The sequence below is a fragment of the Diabrotica virgifera genome, chromosome 2, assembly GCF_917563875.1.
Source record: "Diabrotica virgifera virgifera chromosome 2, PGI_DIABVI_V3a".
In the NCBI taxonomy this organism is placed as follows: Eukaryota; Metazoa; Arthropoda; class Insecta; order Coleoptera; family Chrysomelidae; genus Diabrotica; species Diabrotica virgifera.
The window spans coordinates 37,771,400-37,791,608 of NC_065444.1; the positions used below are offsets into that span (position 1 = coordinate 37,771,400).

Below are 20,209 nucleotides of genomic sequence, written 5' to 3' on the forward strand. Positions count from 1 at the left end.
CCACATATCAATTTTCTGTCTTTTTTCTCAGATTCTTCACACATGTTTACCGTGCATTCTGCATCCTCGTTTGCATATACCTCCTCTTCAAATATCACTGTTTCAATCATATTCTTTTCACTTTCATTTTTTAGCTTTATTTCTTCTTCTCCTGAGCCCGTCTCTTCTTTTGAGGAATCCCAGGCTTCCTTTGTTTCTGATACTCTCAAATTTTCTTCTTCTGGGCTCAACTCTTCTTTTGAGGAGCCACAGGTTTCATTTTCTTTTATCTTTTTCTGACCTTTTCTCCTTTTTCTTCTTTGTCCTTGCTTCGCTGCCAAATTCATTTCCACTGTTTGTTCTTTACCTGATTCGTCCGTATTTTGTTTCTCATGTTCCTTGTCCTGTTCTTTTTCTTTTTCTTCTGTTAGTTTCATCGTATTATTTTTAAAATCTATCACTACATGTTTTTCTGCCAATTCGTCCACTCCTACTATCATGTCATGTGACATGTTTGGCATTATTACACATTGTAGTGCATACATATTCTTGCCCAGTCGTACCATTACTCGTATGCCTTCATTTATAGTTGCCAATGTCCGTTTGTTTGCGCCCACTAAATTTACCCTAGGTATTTTATAAATTAAATTTGTTAAGTTAACTTCTTCTATTAGTTTTCTGTTGACCAATGTTATTTCAGATCCAGTGTCTATCATAATTTTAATTGGTTTCTCGTTGATAAATCCATCCACAAATTTTAAATTAACTCCATTTTTCTTTTCGTTGTTTCCTGCCAATTTAATAAACTCCTTGGGGTGACAAAAGATTCCTGTTTGATTTTTGGTTTTTAGTGAGCGCCGTCGTGAAAAGACGCCGGTTGCTCATCGTTGTTTATATTTTCGTCATAATGTCTCTCTCCTCATATTCATCTGTCTGGGTATTATTTACTTCTCTTCTATTTTCTCTTGGTCTGTCGGATCTGTTTCGGTTTTCTCGATATCCCTGTTCATTTTGTCTACCATTATTTCTGTTTTCTTGATTTGAGCGTGTGGTGTTTCTATTCTGGTATTCTCGATTTCTGTCCTCATTCCATTGCCTATTTCTTTGTTCATAATTTCCTCTTCCGTTGTCTCTATTTTCGTTTTCCCTTCTGGGATTAAAATCTCGTCTTGTATAGTCCCTCCTATTTTGATTTCTATCTCTGTAATCTTGTGTTTCTCGGGGCCTGTAATCTTCTCGCGACCTTCTTGATTTTCTTTCTCTTAGACGTGATTCTCTTATTTGTAGGAATTGGCATAAACTATCTATGTCTTTGTAATTTTGCAATGTGATATGGTCTTCCAGCGTTTCCTCGAAATGTCTTGCAATCAGTTCGACTAATTGTTCCGATGAGTAATTATATTGTAAATGTTTTGCATTATTGTAAATTTGCAAAGCATATGTCCTTTCTGATACACCCATCCTATCATTGTATTTCCCATTTTGCAATTCCTTGTTAATTTCCAATTGTTGGACCTTTCCCCAGAAATAATTCAAAAATTTTTGTTCAAATTGTTGCCAATTGCCGAATTCTTCTTCTTTACTATCGAACCATAGGCTTGCTTCATATTTGAGATGGTTTCTGATAGTTTCTTTTGCTGTATCGAAATTTCCGATGTGTTGTATTTTCTTTTTCAGGCTATTAATGAACGGCACTGGGTGTAATCTTCTTACATCCCCGCCAAACCTTATCTTCACGTCATCTGTGCTATGTATAACAATTTCTCTTCTTTCTCCGACATTTTGTTGCGTATTGATTTCCGCAATCTTTCTTTCCACTTCTTCTATGTCTGCTTGAATAGCGTTTTGCAACTTGTTTTCCAAACTTTCCATTTCTTTTTTCTGGCAATTCGTTAACTCCTTCATTTTATTTTGAATTTTCATTTCTTGTTCTTTCATGTGGTCCTTCATTCTCATTTCTTGTTTTTGCATGTGATCTTTAATTTTCATTTCATACTTTTCTATGCGTTCCTCTATTTTCTTATTGTTCTCTTCTATCGCTTGTTTTGTTTCCTGTTGATTGTCATCCATTTTTTTCTCCACTTTATCCATTTTCTGATCCAATTTTTGTTGTGTTTCATCCATTTTTCGATCCACTTTTCATTGTAGTAATAAATTGAACTAAAAATGGATCAACAGTATATGTGTTAAAGTGTCTAAGAGCTCTAGTCATCGGATCATTTCTGCCATAATTAGTACGGTGATACTTAATATATAATAAAAAAGGATTTCGTAAGTTGTAACTGTTGTATTAATTCGGATTTCCGATAGTAATTCGGGACAGTTAACAAAGCCGTTAATTAGTTTATAGATAAAAAGCATTTCTAGTTTTATTCGTCTATTTACAAGAAGTGACAAATTCAAATGCTGAAGAACATCATTGTTGTTAAAATTATTGTGAATCTGCAATTTAAATCTAACATATCGAGCAAAACGTAGGTACTTGAATATTCTCAATTAAGACTTTGTCAACCTCATAATAAGGAGATCAAATAATGGAAGCATACTCTAAGGATGATCGAACTATTGAACAATATAAAACTCGAAGAACATTCCTTTTTACAAAACCTAGAGATCTGTTAGCATTAGATGATAGAACACGCAGGTGAGATTTAAAATTTAATTGTTTATCAAAAATTACTCCTAGATCTCTCATCTCATCAACTCTAGATAACACATTTATACCAATATTATATTCATACAGATCTGTAGTGTTAGTTTTTGAGAAACTAATAATATGACATTTGTCGATATTTAATAATAAATTGTTGGAAATAGACCATTCATATAATTTATCCAAGTCATTTTGTAGAATTTTACTATCCAATACGTTCTCTACAATGTGAAATAATTTTAAGTCATCAGCAAAGAATAGAAAGTTAACATTTTCAATTACAGATGATAGATCATTGATAAAGAGGTTAAATAATAATGGTCCACAATGTGAGCCTTGTGGTACTTCTGAATGAACCTGAATTTCATTAGATATATATCTGCCAATTTTAACACGTTGTTGACGACCATAAAGTAAGCTACTGAACCAGGTCACAATGCCATTCCCTAAACCAAGATTCTTCAACTACTTCTTATACAAGTAGGTCATGATTGACTCTATCGAAGGCTTTAGAGAAGTCTGTGTAAATACAATCAACTTGTAATCCCTTTTCAATAGCCTCTAATATAAAACTGTGATAACAAAGTAAATTTGTAACAGTAGATTTACTTGATTGAAAACCATGCTGTTGTGGTATAATTACATTTTTACATGGCCAATTTAAGTGACGAGTCACTAATTTATCCAAAAATTTAGGTAATGTTGATTGTATGCATAAACCCCTGTAGTTTTTAATATTTTCCCTATCACCTGATTTAAAACTTGGTGTAATAAAACTATCCTTCCAAAAATCAGGAAATTTTTATGTTTCCAGAGACAAGTTAAACTAATATAAAATGGGATAGGCTAAAGTAAATTTGCAACATTTAATTAAAAGATCAGGGACACCATCTGGGCCAAATGAAGACTTGTTTTATAATTGGTTAATACCTTCGAACACTTCAATAATACTTAGAGTTACCCTGTTCAAGTCAATTACATCAATAGAGGTAGTACAGTAGAACCCCGTAAATCCGAACCCCGCGAATCCGAACTTTCGGCAAATCCGAACCAACGGAAAGTGAAAAAAATTTAAAAATTCAAGACAAAAACTTAAAAACATGTTTATTATACAGAGTAAAGCCAGAAAATTGGACAATGTAGGATTACTAAAACTTTGACATTTAAAATTTCTTAAAAATAAATATTATACTTTAATATATAGGTTTATAAAGTGTTTATAGAGGTTAAACACAAACTTACTTTGGTTCTCTCGTAGTCAAAAAATATTGTCCACACTCTTGCGAGAACGTTTGGCTACTCAAAATCACAATGAAAGCTTTGAACTACTAAAAAACCAATACAGAAGTAAAAACTTCGAGATGTATTCTGGTATAAAATCGTTTATTTAAAAACTATAAAATGTCATCGATTGCAGAACGTTTTCGTTCTAAACAGAACAGAACAACTGACCAGTTGGTCTGTGCCCATTGAATTGGCAAGTACCTAGTATCTTCTAGCAGGGAACCATGGCACCCTTTTAGCATGTGTTCCACTTTATCCATTAACATCGACTTGTAGTCATAACATTTTAACATATTACATTATGTAAACCATATATGATGATGTTAACACTATTTACGGTGTGCTAGTTTCAAAATACTCGGCAGGATGCACTGAAGATGTTCTGTTTAGAACGAAAACGTTCTGCAATCGATGACATTTTATAGTTTTTAAATAAACGATTTTATACCAGAATACATCTCGAAGTTTTTACTTCTGTATTGGTTTTTTAAACTATGGTATACAGCCAACTATTGGGATTTTCCCATTGATTTTTTTCTTTGAACTACTAGTTAAGGCTAACTTTCGGATAATCCGAACTTTTCGGAATCAGAACAGGCTGTCCCCCCAATTAGTTCGGATTTGCGGGGTTCTACTGTAGTTGGTAAAATTATTGACATATTTCCAAAAACAACTAGGATCGTTCTGAATATTTGTTTCAGTTTTAATCAAATACTTTCTATAACAAATCTCACTCAGAACTTTACATTGTAAACGTAGTTCACAAAATTTATGATAGTCAAAAGGATTAAGTGTTTGTTTGTATTGTTTGTGCTGTATTTTTTTCTTAAAAACCAAATTTTTTAATTCTCTTGTAAACCATACTGGAAAAGTTGATGTTTTATAAAGTTTCAGTCAGGCGCGGATCCAAGGGGGGGTCAATGGGGTCAATTGCCCCCTCCTTGAGACTTCGCCTGGTGTCGCCTTTTTTTAAGAAAGAGATAATTACGATTAAAAATAAATAGTGAGTTCTGTGTCCTGTTGACAACTGAATAACGGAATGAAACATAAAACAGAATTCCTTCTCCAAAGTACGTGTTCTCGGTCTTACTGTATCGTGTCGAGTCTTGGACTGTGAATAAAATCGATCTACTTACCCAAATCGTCTTGAGGCTTTCGAAATGTGGTTCTATAGAAGAATTTTAAAAGTATCTTGTGTGAAGAAGATTCGAAACTCCACAATACTAGAACGTCTCAGCAATACTACTGAAATTATAGAAGGCATCAAGAAGAGAAACGTGAAGTATTTTGGACATGTATAATGAGAAGTTTCAAATATAGGTTGCTACAAAATATTATGTAAGTGAAAATAGAAGACAAACGCAGTCCAGGACGAAAAAGCACTTCGTGGTTGATTTAGGGTGGCAGTGAATAAAATTAAGATAGCTATGATAGTATCCAACGTTCTGAAAGGACATGGTGCGTGAAGAAAAATAAAGTAACAACCCATACCGAAAAAGAATCCTGCGTACGCGGGTGACGAGAAAGTTTTTATTTCATTGCCCCCTCCTTGCAAGGTTGCTGGATCCGCCGTTGGTTTCAGTGGTACAAATAAATGAATAGCCTCATAGATAATGCTGTAGAAGAATTGAATAGCCAAATCAACATCCTTGCTATTATACATATATGACCAATTAATATGAGCAAGATAATTATTTATACCTATAAAATCAATATTCCTAAAATCATAGTAGAAAGTCTCAATTGGTAGTGATGAATTAGAGCTATCAGGAACTGTTACACAATATGGTACATGATGAAAACTACTGTTAAATAGTATATCCGTTGCTTCAGTAATCTCACTACTCAAATTATGTGTATAAAGTAAGTCTAGAAAAACCCCACGTTTATTAGGAATATGATTCCGTTGATTAAGACCACATGCACCAAAAGAGTCAGATAAAAATTTGCCATTGGATAAATCTGGACAAATCAGTTCAAGAATGTCATCTTTCAGCACCCAAGTGGCGTCTGGCATGTTAAAGTTACCAAAAATAGTTACTTCTGAGCCTAAGTGAGATTCACATACCTCTAGCACACTATCCACATGTTCTTCATGTAGTCCTCTAGCTGACTATGCCCTAAAAGGGTATTTATTTATACAGATACAAACAGGTTTCCCTACTTACATGTATCCGTATCTACAATGACAACAGTTTAGTACAACATGCACATAATGTAATAATTCGAGGTAATAGAGACAAAAACGACAGATGTTTACCAGCAAAAACGCTAAAAATAATAAAAAAAACCTCTCTTATATTATTCATGCAATAGACGTTTAAATAATTGCAAGTTTATTCCAAATAATTCCAGACAAGTGGTTGTTGTTAAATCGTTGTAAATTTGGCACATTTTATTAAGTGGGCTAGAAGTATTTACAAAAAATAATATGTTTCTTGGACGGGTTCTGTGATTCGGGACATAAAATTGTATTTGCCCCAAAAGATCAGGCGAGTCTATTAAGTGATTACATAGTTTATAGAGAAAAATTAAACAACGTTGAAGTCTTTTTGCTCTAATTTTTTTATATTAAATTCTTTTCTTAATGGTTGATACGAATTATATTCTGGCGATATTTTATGCTTTTTGTAAAATAAATATTTAATAAACTTGTTTTGAATTGATTCAATTTGCCGCATATGACCACTATTTAATAAGGTACTCCAGACAATACTCCCAAATTCTAATTTGCTTCTAACAAATGAATTAAAGAGCCGTTTAATTGAGTCGATATTATGAAATTTATAAGTTACACGTTTATTAAGTCCCATCATTTTGTATGACTGAGACATAATATTTTGCACATGTAAGTTGAAACTTAAATTATTTACAAACGTAATACCAAGATCCGTCACTTCATTGACCCTATGTAAGTTATTATTTCCCATATTGTAAATAAAATAACTAGGGTTTGCATGACGACTATATGTCATGATCGTACAGTTGTTCAAATTAAAATACAGTTTTTTAGGTATTGACCAATCATAAATCTCGTTTAAATCGTACTGTAATTGAAAATAATCATGCAAATCTTTAATTTCTCTAAATATGTTTAAATCATCCGCATATAAAAGGCACCGAGATGTAATTAAAGAAGGTAATTCATTCACAAACAGTAAAAATAATAGCGGTCCTAAATTTGAACCTTGCGGTATACCTGATTCCACCAGGAAAACCTGCGATTTATCTCCTTTATATGATACAAATTGCCATCTATCTGTCAAGTATGTTACAAAAAGTTCTAGCAATGAATTGCTTAGCCCAAAGTACAATAATTTTTCTATTAGAATATCATGGTTGACCTTATCGAAGGCTTTGGCGAAATCAGTGTATACCACGTCTAACTGGTTCTTGTTGACTATGACATCATTAATATAATTAGTAAATAATAATAAATTAGCTTCAATAGATTTATTTTTACAAAATCCATATTGTTGTGGGCATATCATTTTCTTTACATGTGCTTACATTTTTTCATGTAAGATGTGTTCAAAAATTTTTGCTGTACAATTAAAAATTGCAATAGGTCTGTAATTTTTGCAATCATTTCGTGGACCTTTTTTATGGATAGGAGTTACCTTAGTCATTTTAAACAATTTCGGAAAATAATTATTATCTACTATTTTTTGGAAGATAATTATTAGAGGATATGTAAGGTAGTCGCGACATGCTTTAAATATATACCCCGGTATACCATCAGGTCCCGAAGAAAACTTTGGTTTTAATTTTGAAGATGCGTTATTTATATCACGCACTGTAACTTTAGTGAAACTGAGCAAATTAGAATTATTGTGACTAGAATTAATAAAATTTAAATCGTATGAAGAAGATTTATGGTCATATATAGACTTAAAATAATCAGCAAACTCTTGGGAAATTGTTTTACTGTCAGAAATTATTTCATTGTTTCCATTAATTATATATTCAGTGTCAATACTCGCTTTCTTGTTTCTATTTACCAAATTAAAAAATAAGTTAGGGCTAGTATTGATACTGTTTTCGGCATTATGTATGTATGACTCATGCGCTTCCCTGATCCTATTTTTTAAAAGTGCTCGCAGTCTTTTATATTCAGTTACATGATAAACCGCTACATTTTGCATACCCCTATAAAACTCTTTCTCCCTTTGCAAACGAATAATGTCTGGAGTAAACCACACAAGAAATTTGTTTATTCTACTCTTAGTTCGAAATCTAGGTACACACACCTCAAATATTTCATAAATTTTATGATAAAAATAGTCAACTGCAATGTCAATATCTTGTATACATCCTAAATTATCCCAGTTACAGTTCCTCAATAAATCACACAACATAGGAAAATTAACTTTTTTAAAATTAAATTGGTTAGTTAGATTATTCATCTCATAATGATTAATTGTTCCTGTCTTTATCATGTTAAATTCTATACTCAAAACTGGATGTTTCTTATCCTCATTTGTAAATGGATGGTTATTTTTACCAACTAAAATATCAATATTACTCAAAATTAGATCTAAGGTTCGCACATCCTCATTCACAATGTTATTGAAAGACTGAAAGTTATACATACTAATTAATTCATAAATTGACAAATATTTGAGAGAAGTGTTGTTTTCAAATTTATAGTCAACACCGGTTACACAAGGTAAATTAAAGTCTCCAAAAACTAAAATAGATGTGTTCATTGTATTATCTATGTACGAAAAAAGATCAACAAAAGCTATATAATCGTTATTGCTCAGTATACTCAGGTATATTATGCTATGGTATACTATGGTATATATGGTGTACTATGGCAGGTATACTATGGTATTGCTCAGGTATACTATGCCCAGTAGGTATACTATAGGGATTCAAATATTTACGAACTGCAATTAGGACTCCTCCACCAGTAGACTTATTGTTGACCTGTAGATCGCGATCCTTCCTATAAATATTAAACTCAGGAAGGTCAATTTCATTAGACGAGATTTCATCATTTAACCATGTTTCAATAAGACATATAACATCATATGAAGTAACACTAACAGCGAGTTTAAAGTCAGTCAGTTTGGATTTCATACCACCAATATTTTGACAATAAACCATTAACTTCTTTTTTAGTTTTTTGATTCAAAAACTCCCCTTTTGCTAATAATGAGAACACCATTCTGATATCTAACTATCAAATCAGATTCATCTGCATTTTTGCGCTTCTCCAGTTCCTTATAAAGGGTCTTTATGTAATCTCGTTGAATAGTGGTAACTGATTTTGTTAATGTCCTTGTTGAATGGAATTAATTTAACTAATTAATTTAACTTGTTCGTATGATTTTTAGAGGTTCAGTGGCTTTGATGACAATAATTTATTTTTTAGATTCATTCAAGAACATGTATAGGTTTTCTAAAATGGATCGACAATGAAGAAGGCACTTTTGCCCTCTTCGCTCCTAGAGATAAAAGGTTTCCTCCCATGAGGATTTCAGAACTTTACTTACCGGCAGGTTTTAAGGACAAGCCAAAGAAGTTCGAAACTGTGTTATTCATGGGAAAGCTACTGGAATGGGAAGTTCCCAGCTACGCCAAAGGTATTCTGTTAGAGAAACTGGGAGAATCTGGTAATCTCCAAATTGAGTCTTTGTCAATTTTGAGAGAGAATAATTTAGATATAACACCCTTTAGTGATGAGATCGTAAATAGCTTGCCAGATCTTAAAGTTATTCCTGAAAAAGAGTTTGAATATAGGGAGGATTTAAGGAAAAAATGTATATTCACAATAGATCCTGAGTCTGCAAGGGATTTAGATGATGCTGTCTCAGTAGAAAGTTTGCGAAATGGTAAGTACTAGGCTTGTTCAATTGAAACGTATCTTTGACCCAGAAAAAAATTATCGGCAAACACATTTACAAATAATTACCACTATTTAAGGCACATATATGTATGTCATTGTTTCACCATCCAATGTATACCCGGTTTAAAGAGTTCTTGTAGGTGGAAGCATTCTTTTGCAGCATTTTGTATTTTTTCATCCATCTAAAAATGACTACCTTGTAAGGTTATTTTCAGAGAAAGAATAGTAGAAAAAATATGTTGGAACATGAAAGGAAGCCCTAACACAATTTGGAGAAAAATGGCCAATATTATTAGAGAGACGGCTATTGAAATACTTTCGAAAACGTCAGGAAAGAAGTTTGAGGATAAAGAGACTTGGTGGTGGTCAAATGAAGTACAAAGAAAAATAAAAGAGAAGGGAAAATTATATAAAAAGTGGCAAGAAACCAGATCGGACATAGATCTTCAAAAATATATGGTCGCCAAAAAGGAAGCGAAAGTAGCAGTAGCAAAAGCTAAAGCAGAAGCGTATTCAAACCTATACGATCAACTTGATACCAGGGAAGGCGAAGCAAAGATATACAAAATAGCCAAAGAGAGAGCAAAGAAAGCAAGAGATTTTAATCAGATTAGAGGTATCCGTGATGAAAATAATAAAATACTAATTGACGAAAAGGATGTCAAAAAGAGATGGAGAAAGTATTTTGACAGTTTATTAAATGAAGAATTTGACAGACAGCCTGTGGAGTTAACGGAGACAGTAACAGCAATGGTTACCAGAATAACAAACGAGGAAGTGGCTCAAGCGCTTCAAAAAATAAAGAAAGGAAAAGCAGTCGGACCAGATGATATTCCTGGGGAAGTATGGAGAGCATTGGGAGAGACAGAAATAAGTTGGCCAGCAGGTCTATTTAATAGAATTATGGAAGTTGGACAAATGCCAGACGAATGGAGAAGCAGTATATTAGTACCTGTCTACAAAAACAAGGGAGACATACAACAATGTACAAACTACAGGGCTATAAAACTACTTAGCCACGCCATGAAAATATAGGAGAGAGTAATTGATAGACGGATACGAGAAGAAACCGAAATATCTGATAATCAATTTGGCTTTATGCAGAGCAGATCAACAACAGATGCAATTTTCATTGTAAGGCAACTGATGGAAAAATACAGGAATAAAAAGACCAACGCTCATATTTTATTCATTGATCTTGAGAAAGCATGATAGAGTTCCTCGAGAGATTTTTTGGTGGGCACTCAATAAGAAAGGAGTCCCTGGCGAATATGTAAAGATTGTGAGAGATATGTATGAGGGAGTAACGACTAGTGTTAGGACATGTGTGGGAGAGACTGATAAATTTCAGGTGAAAGTAGGATTGCACCAAGGCTCGATGCTTAGTCCTTATTTTTTATTCTCATTAGTTTTGGACCAGATAACAGCGAAACTACAGGGTAGCATTCCATAGTGCCTAATGTATGCTGGTGATGTAGTGTTAATAGGAAATAGTGAAAGAGACTTAGAACAAAAACTGGAACAGTGGAGACAAGCTCTGGAGGAAAAAGGTTTAAAACTTAGTAGGACAAAAACAGAATATTTGGAATGTTCATTTAAAGATGAGTTACTACAAATAAAATGGTATCTTTGGATGGTGAAATGATTGTGAAAAGCAATAGTTTTAAGTACCTAGGATCGGTATTACAGAGTAATGGAGAAATTGATGGAGATGCATGCAGTAGAATTGGGACTGGATGGATGAAGTGGAAAGAAGCGAGTGGTGTGTTGTGTGACAGAAAAATTCCAATGAAGCTGAAGGGAAAATTCTATAAAACAGCCATAAGACCGGCTATGATTTACGGAACTGAATGTTGGGCAGTTAAAAAGAAAGAGGAACAACGAATGCATGTGGCGGAAATGAGAATGCTTAGATGCATGAGTGGAGTGACAAAGAAGGATAAAACTAGAAATGAGTATATTAGGGGAAGTCTAGGTGTGGCACCAATTGATGCCAAAATGAGAGAGCATAGGTTAAGATGGTTTGGTCTTGTTCAACGTTGAGACGTTAATCACCCACTACAAAGAATAGCTGGAGTGCAGATTCCTGGAAGGAGTAGGAGAGGAAGACCAAAGAAGATCTGGGGGGAGACGATAAGGCAGGACATGTTGGTAAAGGGGATTAACATTGATATGACCCAAGATAGAATTGTGTGCAGAAATGCAATTAGGGAAGCCGACCCCGCATAGGGATAAGGCAAAGAGAATGATGATGTAAGGTTATTTTCAGTGGCCCAACGATGCGAAAATCGTAGAGCAATAAATCGCAGCTATAGGGTGGATGGTCTAATATCGTCTATTTCTTTCGTTGTAGATTTCCTTTCATTTCATTGGCGACATAAGATCGAGCATTTTCATGCAGAAGAATGACACCACGTGAGAGCTTTTCTGCACGTTTTCGTCCTATTGCTTGATGAAGCTTGTTTAAATTTTCATTATACAGGTTTTTATTGATATGCACTATAGGAACTGTAAACTCTATAAGCAAGGCTCCTTCATGGTTAAAAAAATGTTTCATGACCTTGCTCGTAGAAGGTTGAAATTTGTACGACCGCACAATGATTATATTTGGACGGATTTTTAACAACAAATTCCATTTTGAAGTCGCAATACTCAAAGTCGCAGTCAAATTCAAATGATAGGAAGTGATCAGAGTGACGTTTCCAAATGTCACTAACATTTAGAACGTCAGTTAAGTCATTACAATAATTATTGTTTCCAAGGCTAACCTGACCAAAGATATGTTTCAATTGAACAAACTTATATTAATTGTAATATATGTACATATTTATTGACGCACTTTTTTCTCAATTTGTATTTGTAACTGTTTCTCCTTTGCTGTTTTTAACATCATAATCATTGGCTTTACAACCCGTGGTGGGTTTTGGCCTGTTTCAGAATCAGCTTCCATTCCTTGCTATCCTTTGCCTTGGTTTTCCAATTAAGTACTCTTAATACTCTTAAGTTGTCTTCTACCTGTCCCGAGGGGTAAACCACTATTAGAAATCATTGTACATTTTTTGGGTAATCACCTGGCAATACATGGGAATCAACTTGGGAATCCATAGGAATCACATGGAAATCATGGGAATCACATAGAAATCCATGGGAATCACATAGAAATCCATGGGAATCACATAGAAATCCATGGGAATCACTTGGAAATCCATGGAAATCAATGTGGAAATCCATAGAAATAACCTCACTTTTTAATATCACTTGTGTTCACACATGTTTTAGCTGCCTTGTTTTTGTTTAGATTTTGTGGGTTTTTGAGTGTTTTTAGTGCTAAAAAATTACAAAACTGGTAAGTAATACTAATTCTTGAGTATGGAATTTAAAAAATATGTGATTGTACCGACATTATCAGCATCTTTAGCTAATAATCTAGTTGAATTGTTTAGATTTGTTTGATTTGCATCTATGTAAATTTAAAGGGTCAATATTGCATTCACTGTATTTAAATTTATTAATTTGTATTTATTATTAACAAACCCAGCAAACATTCTGGCTTCTTTGATTTCCAACCAGGCCCTATAAATTTTACATTTTTAATGATAACTAATTTATACCTTTCTTGTTAGGACTAGCTGAACTAACATTACATAATAATTAAAATAAAATAAAATTATTATGAACAGTGTAAAAGTTAGAGAGTATGGCTTAAGTACGTCGTTGCAATCAAACTGTGCTCGAATCTGACAGCACTGTTATAATGTATCTAATAAGAATAGGTACTATATATACTCCGAGATATACTCGTAAAAAGGCATTGCTTTATTTAAGAGTTAGATTTGTTATTATTTTCAGGTTACTTACGATGGAATATATTAATGGTTTGTTAAAAAGTTTTGAAGCTGAAGTTCCCGCTTATCTCAAATCACTTCTTATATACAACGGATTTGATAATTTATATTCCCTTTCACAGTTTAATATTGATGAAGACATTGAGAGAATGGAGTGTTATGCAAGGGACGTCCTTTCAAAGGTATTGAAAGGAGAAGAAAAAAAAGCAATGTTTGGAATTGTCAGCGAAGAATGCTCTCTATTTAAAATTCCGGAAGGCCATAAAAAGCTTTTGCGCTTTGTAAAGGAAGAATCAGAAAAAAAAATTAAACTGCTAAAACGTCCACTTCTTTGTGAAAGGTCTGAAGGCTGTCCAGCTGAAAAAACTTTCCCCAAAAAGAGAAGAACAGTGACAAATAAAAGTACATCTCGATCTGAGAGTGGTAATGAAGGCGATGGTTTTTGTACTCCGAATGATGGTTGTGTTTCTCAAGATGAAGAGCAAGTTAATTATGCGATGCAGCATGTTTTAAATATTAGTCGAAGCTATATCGATAAATTTTCACGAAATGAATTCGACAAAGGCAAAATTAGTGAAGAACGATTACAAGATGTTTTAAATAATTCCAAAAACCTTAAAGTCAAAATGGATGGTGAATTTACTGCAAAAATATCTTGCCCTTTATGTACATAAAGTACAGTTATGTACACAAAATAAATCAGGACACACAAATAAATTTGATGATGAAATGAAACGATTCTGGCTTTATATATTCATTAGCGCAGGAAGGATGAGTTATGAAATATTGCACTCAAATTTAAAAAATATACTGCCTTCTGTCACAACTATTCACAGACAACTAGAAGAAATGAATAATATATTAGAGGGTGAAGTGAGAATTGAAGACTTAAAACTTTATTTACAAAAGAGAAATTATCCACCCATAATTTTTATATCCGAAGATCAAACTGCACTCATCAAAAAAGTCCAATATGATTCAGCTTCAAATCAAATGGTTGGCTTTGTAGCACCTTTACAGGAACAGACGAGATTTCCTCGCATTAACAAATTCCCAGTTGATTCAGTTAGCGACATTGAAAATGCTTTTAAGAATAAAACATTAGCAATAAATGCATATATTTTTATGGCTCAGCCATTAGTAGATGGATCACCCGCATTTTGTATATCAATATTTGGCAGTGATAATAGATTTACCTCAGAAGATGTTTATAAACGATGGCAATATCTCATAAAGGAAGCAGGAAAACATGGAATTACAATTTTGGGCTTTTCAAGCGATGGTGACACTCGGTGCTTAAAAAGTATGAAAATTATATCGAAATTGTCATTTACTTCATTGAACCCTTACTCTCCCTATTTTCAGGTTAGTTATATAGTACTGTGATATTCTAAATTCATAATTTTATAAAACCTCAAAAATTTTTATTTTTTTTCTCACTATAAAACAATCTCGAAAACAATACATATTTTGCTCTACTATTCTATACTTAATTTGTAATTATTTTTAGGCGAATTACAATTTAGAAAATCCAGCAGTTTTTCAAGACACTATACATATATCAACGAAGCTTAAGACTCGTTTATTAAATGAAAATATTTCTATGAATATGGGAGGAAAACGAGTATCTATTGACAATATCCGGTACATAATTGAAAACTATCCTAGAGATAAACACTTATTATGCAAGAGCTTCCTTGAATGTAAGTATACTAGAATAAATTTGCTACTTACTTTTCTAATCAAGAATCTTCCAGAAAAACGTAAAAATATATCAATTTGTCAGCTTTATTCAAATTAAAGTCCCAACTAGATATATATGTATGTATGTATGTAGCTATGGTAGGACTATTATGCATTTGGCTGTATTACATAGATAATAATTTTCGGTCCACAAAACATTTTTGAGCTATGCACTGACACTTTTCTTTTTAGCTTCCGACAAAATGAACTTCAATGCAATAGACAAGTTAAGTTCTGAACATGTCACAAATATGCTTAAGGAAGTTCCCAACGCCGAAGCTACAAGGCAATATTTAATACTGACTCGCAACATATTGGATGCATTCTTGTTAAAAGAAATTAGTGTTGAAAGACGAGTATACCTAATTTGGTATTCAACTTTTTTCATGCGTATTTGGAAAGCCTGGCTAAAAAAAAATGGTGAAAATATCCAAAAGAATTTTATCACCACAAATGCCTATACATGCATAGAAATAAACGCTCATGGAATTATTTTAGTCATTGAAAAACTTCGGCAAAATGGAATTTCAGAAGCTTTTCTTCCATGGCTGTATAGCAGTCAGCCATGTGAAAAAGTATTTAGAGAAACTCGGTCCATGAGTAGCACATTTTCAACTATGATAAATTATACACTGCTGGATGTTTTAAGAAGATTAAAACGTATACAAGCTATGCATGAGATAAGCACAGACTTAGGTAAATAACATATTGGCTGCTAAAGTTATTTTAATTCTCGATTTGATCAATCCTTTATTTTCCAGGTCCCAATTTTAGATTCCCCAGGCAAGAAAACAAACGACTTGGAAATAATTCAAGTGTCTTTAAAGTAACTGAGTTTCCATCAACTGATGAAATGATTAACATAATTAAAAAGGCCCAAGAAGACGCACTATCTGACGCTAAAAAAATTGGGATGGAAATGAACAGGGATTGTTGTATAGAAATTAATTTACCGACTTGTGACAATCCGGAAGAGCAAGAAGAGGTGCAGGGAAGTATAATTATCACTGATACCATTTCAAAGGAACATGAGCCAGACCTCGAGCCAGACTTTTCTAATGAAGACCGGGAGTTTCTTGAATATACCTCTACATTTAATAATTATGACTCTTTACATTTGAGAGACTATACGGGTCAAAAGAAAGCACAAAAATCGTGTCTGTCAGTGACACTTAAAGACAAAAAAACACGAATTATAAAAAAATCTACTCTAATTTGGTTTTTTCAGGAAAAACAGGGTCGTTTATCAACCGACAGACTGCTCCGGGTAAAGGGAATGACAGTTAAAAATACGCATAAGGGGTTATCAAAAAAAAAACAGTTCAGGAAAAAGCCAGGCAAAGGACTTCAACCAGCAGGCAATATCAAAAAAAGAAAAATGTTTCGTCAACCTCATGAACGAGCTCATAAAGATAGTACATCTGAATCTCGATCTGAATCAGATGAGATTAGCTTAGAAAGTGAAACTTTGAGTGAAGATTTCTCTGACTTAGAAGATTGCCATAACGAAAGTACAAAAATGCCAGTAATTCAGCTAGAATCTTATTATGCTGTGTTTTATGATACACAATGGTATCTAGGGCGTGTCATCAACAGCTACAGCTCAGAAAAGTTTAAAGTGAAATTTTTACAACAAGACCTGGATACTTTTAAGTGGCCCAAAAAAGATGATATCCAAGATGTTCACAAAGAGTTTATATTTTATGGACCAGTTAGTCTAAGCGGAACTGAACCATTTTCTTTAAAAAGAAATGATTTGATTGCTATTAAACAGAAATACAAAACAATCAAATCCATCAAATCATTAAAAAATTAAACATATTTTTTTATGTTATTTATTATGTTAATAAAGCTACTTTGCTTAATTATTGGTTTTTAATTATTTTTATTATCGGTTTTAAATTTAAATCCTATAAAATAATAAAAACTGAAATGGGAATCATATGGAAATCCTTTGAAACCACATGGAAATCATATGGAAATCCTTGCAAATCATATGGAAATCCTTGGAAATCATATGGAAATACCTAGGAATCATATTGCAAAACCTAGAAATCCTTAGGAATCATCAGAAATAGTTGGGAATCATTAAGCAATGATTGCCAAATTTGGAAATCATTGTACAATTTTGAGGCTAGTGGTTTACCCCTCGACCTGTCCATTAAATCGTGCTCTGGACCTGCCTCCTCACTATATCCGGCCTTTGGTTATAAATGTGTTTCTATTTAACACATCACTTAATATCTTGGATCTGACATATAGATGGCGACACTAATCGTAAATCCAAATAAGTTAAAATTAACAACCTTCATATGTCACATTTTTTGATATTTTTTAGGTAACCTAGAAGTAGGGGTTCACATATCAGATGCAGCCTTTTACCTAGAAGAAGGTACAGAACTGGACCAAATAGTTGCCCGAAAAGCAACTACGATTTATCTGGTCGATAAAGCTTACCATATGCTTCCCAGTGAACTTTGTTTAGCTTCTTCCCTGCTGCCTGGTGAAGATAAGTTGTCATTTTCTGTATTTTGGGAGATGACCCAAGACGGGGATATTGTAAATACAAGATTTACAAGAAGCGTAGTTAATTCTTGTGCTAAGTTGGCTTATGAGCATGCTCAATCAGTTATAGAAAACCCTGATAAGGAGTTTAGTACCAAGGACTTTCCCCAAATTTACAATGGATTTGAACCTAAAGATCTGGTGAATATTGTTAATATTTTGCAAGGTTTAGCTGTAAAATTAGGGGAGAAACGGATACAAAATGGTGCCTTACGAATTGATAAAGTAAAACTATCGTTTTCACTTGATCCTGTATCAGGTGAGATAATTTCATTATTGTTATTAGATATTTTGTAGTAAAAATTTTAAGGGTGACATGAGATGTATTACTTTCTGAAGTTTTAAAAGATCGAGTTTTGTTTTTTTTACATAAAAATACTGCTCTAAAATTTTAGTAAGAAATTTGAAATATAAACGAAGATATAGCTGTATTTATAACGGCAGGCATCTGAGCTAAAATTCGTTTATGTACAACACCGCGCGTGACGCTTCACCTGTGCACCTGCAGCTTGACAGTTGCTTTCTAAAAAATGTGCTCGCTTTTCAATGCGGTACATGTTGTACAAGGTGATTCAGTGAAACGGTACGATTTGGCAACGCTGCTGACGATAAAATGGAGGTACCGCCGGCTTGCGACGTAACGTTATGAATCTAGAGAGTGGGGAGTTTAGAGTTTAGTTATCATGGAGACGTGGTCGGGTGAACAACGCGACAACTCTGTGAAAGCTTATTACAAAAAGGGTGAAAGTTTTGTGCGTGTACAACAAGCGTTTCGATTAGACTAACATGCCGCCCCGCGCTACAGTTCCGTCTAACATGGTTATTAAGAGTTGAGTTAAGAATTTCGAAAGTAGTGGTTCAACATCATAGAAAAGAGGTGGCAGTGTCAGAACTGCCCGCACACCACAGAATATTGAAGCGGTGTTAAATTCATTGCACGTTGGCAAGTCCTCGAAGATGCTCACACTGGCACCTCTTTTCTGTGATATTGAACCACTACTTTCAAAGTTCTTAACCCAAGTCTTATAGCCATATTAGACGGAACTGCAGCGCGGGGCGCCAAATGGTAGTCTAAACGAGACGCTCGTTGTACACCCACAAAACTTTCACCATTTTTCTAATAAGCTTTAATTTCGCTATTTTTACTGGATTTGGTTTGGACGACTATACCGAGAAATTAGAACGCCTTATATATTATTTATTACAGAAAATGTCTAAATTACATTTAGACTTGGGTTTATTAGAGTTCATTTCAATTTGTGCAGTCGATTCAGAACTTTTAAATTCAGAAAATATTGTGAAGTTGTAAAAAAATAATGAATGAAAACGAGAGTACCTCAGTGGAGCTATGAAAATAAAAATGAAATAAAAAAGGGAAGAATTTTTGAAGAAGATGCCCAAAATTTCTTTATTTTTCCATCAACCAGATTCCCAAAGTGATTTAGATTGTAATGGCAAGTACTAGGTTTCTGTCATCATCATCATCACTGGCTCGACAGCCCTTTATGGGTCTTGGCCTATTCCAGGATTCTTCTCCATTCTGATCTGTTTCGTGCTTTTTTTCTCCAGTTTTTTATTTTTAAGGTTATTATATCATTTTCTATTTGCTCTAAATATCTCAGCTTCGGTCTTCCTCTTGTTCTTTTTCCTACTGGCATCTGTTTGAATATTTTGTTTGGTATTTCGCCTTCTTCTATTCTTTCTACATGTCACATCCAACGCAGCCGTCCTATTTTAATAAATGTTATGATATCCGGATCCTGGTTTCTGTCTACTAGTGTAAAAATTCGCATCCAGTGTCGACTATAACTTATTAGAGGGCTTGGGCACATTACAGTAAAGTAAAAGGGCCCCTATGATTAAAAAAGAAAATTATTTTATTACAATTTGAATTTTATTTTATTCTTAAATTCTTCTGTGCCGCATAGTTTGAAAGATTTTCCAAAAATTGAAAGATATACCGAAAATCCAAATAAGAGTGAAGATTATGTCTTCGTCTTAATATCGCTTCGTCAGATGGAGAAAATTTGGGTAGCAGCCTCTCCAGATACGAATACAAAATGATTTTTAAATTGGGTTAATTTAAACTACAAGGGACTTTTCCAAAGAATCCACAAACAAAGCCAGCTTTTTCAATTTATTATTATTCCTTTTGAAATAAGGCTGGTATAAAAAATTTAAAGCCATGGCTGTGTTATTATATGTATTATTTTGTACAAACCATACTGTCATTTCTGTTGGTTGTTAACAGATTGCTAAAGCAAATTCTACTATTCGGCATGGTTT

General features: G+C 33.5%; 2 protein-coding genes across 2 annotated transcripts in view; both read left to right on the top strand.

Annotated features, from left to right (window-relative positions):
* LOC114329627 (DIS3-like exonuclease 2) overlaps nucleotides 1-20,209 on the top strand; it is a 60,100-nt gene that overhangs the window by 13,388 nt on the left and 26,503 nt on the right. The window contains exons 2-3 of the mRNA XM_050643574.1: nucleotides 9,297-9,756; nucleotides 17,697-18,182. Coding sequence (XP_050499531.1) covers nucleotides 9,297-9,756; nucleotides 17,697-18,182 — 946 coding nt within the window. The remainder of the gene's footprint in view (nucleotides 1-9,296; nucleotides 9,757-17,696; nucleotides 18,183-20,209) is intronic.
* LOC114329629 (uncharacterized) lies at nucleotides 12,796-17,224 on the top strand. Its single transcript, XM_028278806.2, has 4 exons — nucleotides 12,796-14,980; nucleotides 15,126-15,318; nucleotides 15,551-16,054; nucleotides 16,120-17,224. Exons 1-4 carry the CDS (start codon nucleotides 14,246-14,248, stop codon nucleotides 17,172-17,174), a joined length of 2,487 nt encoding a protein of 828 aa, XP_028134607.2. The 5' UTR covers nucleotides 12,796-14,245; the 3' UTR covers nucleotides 17,175-17,224.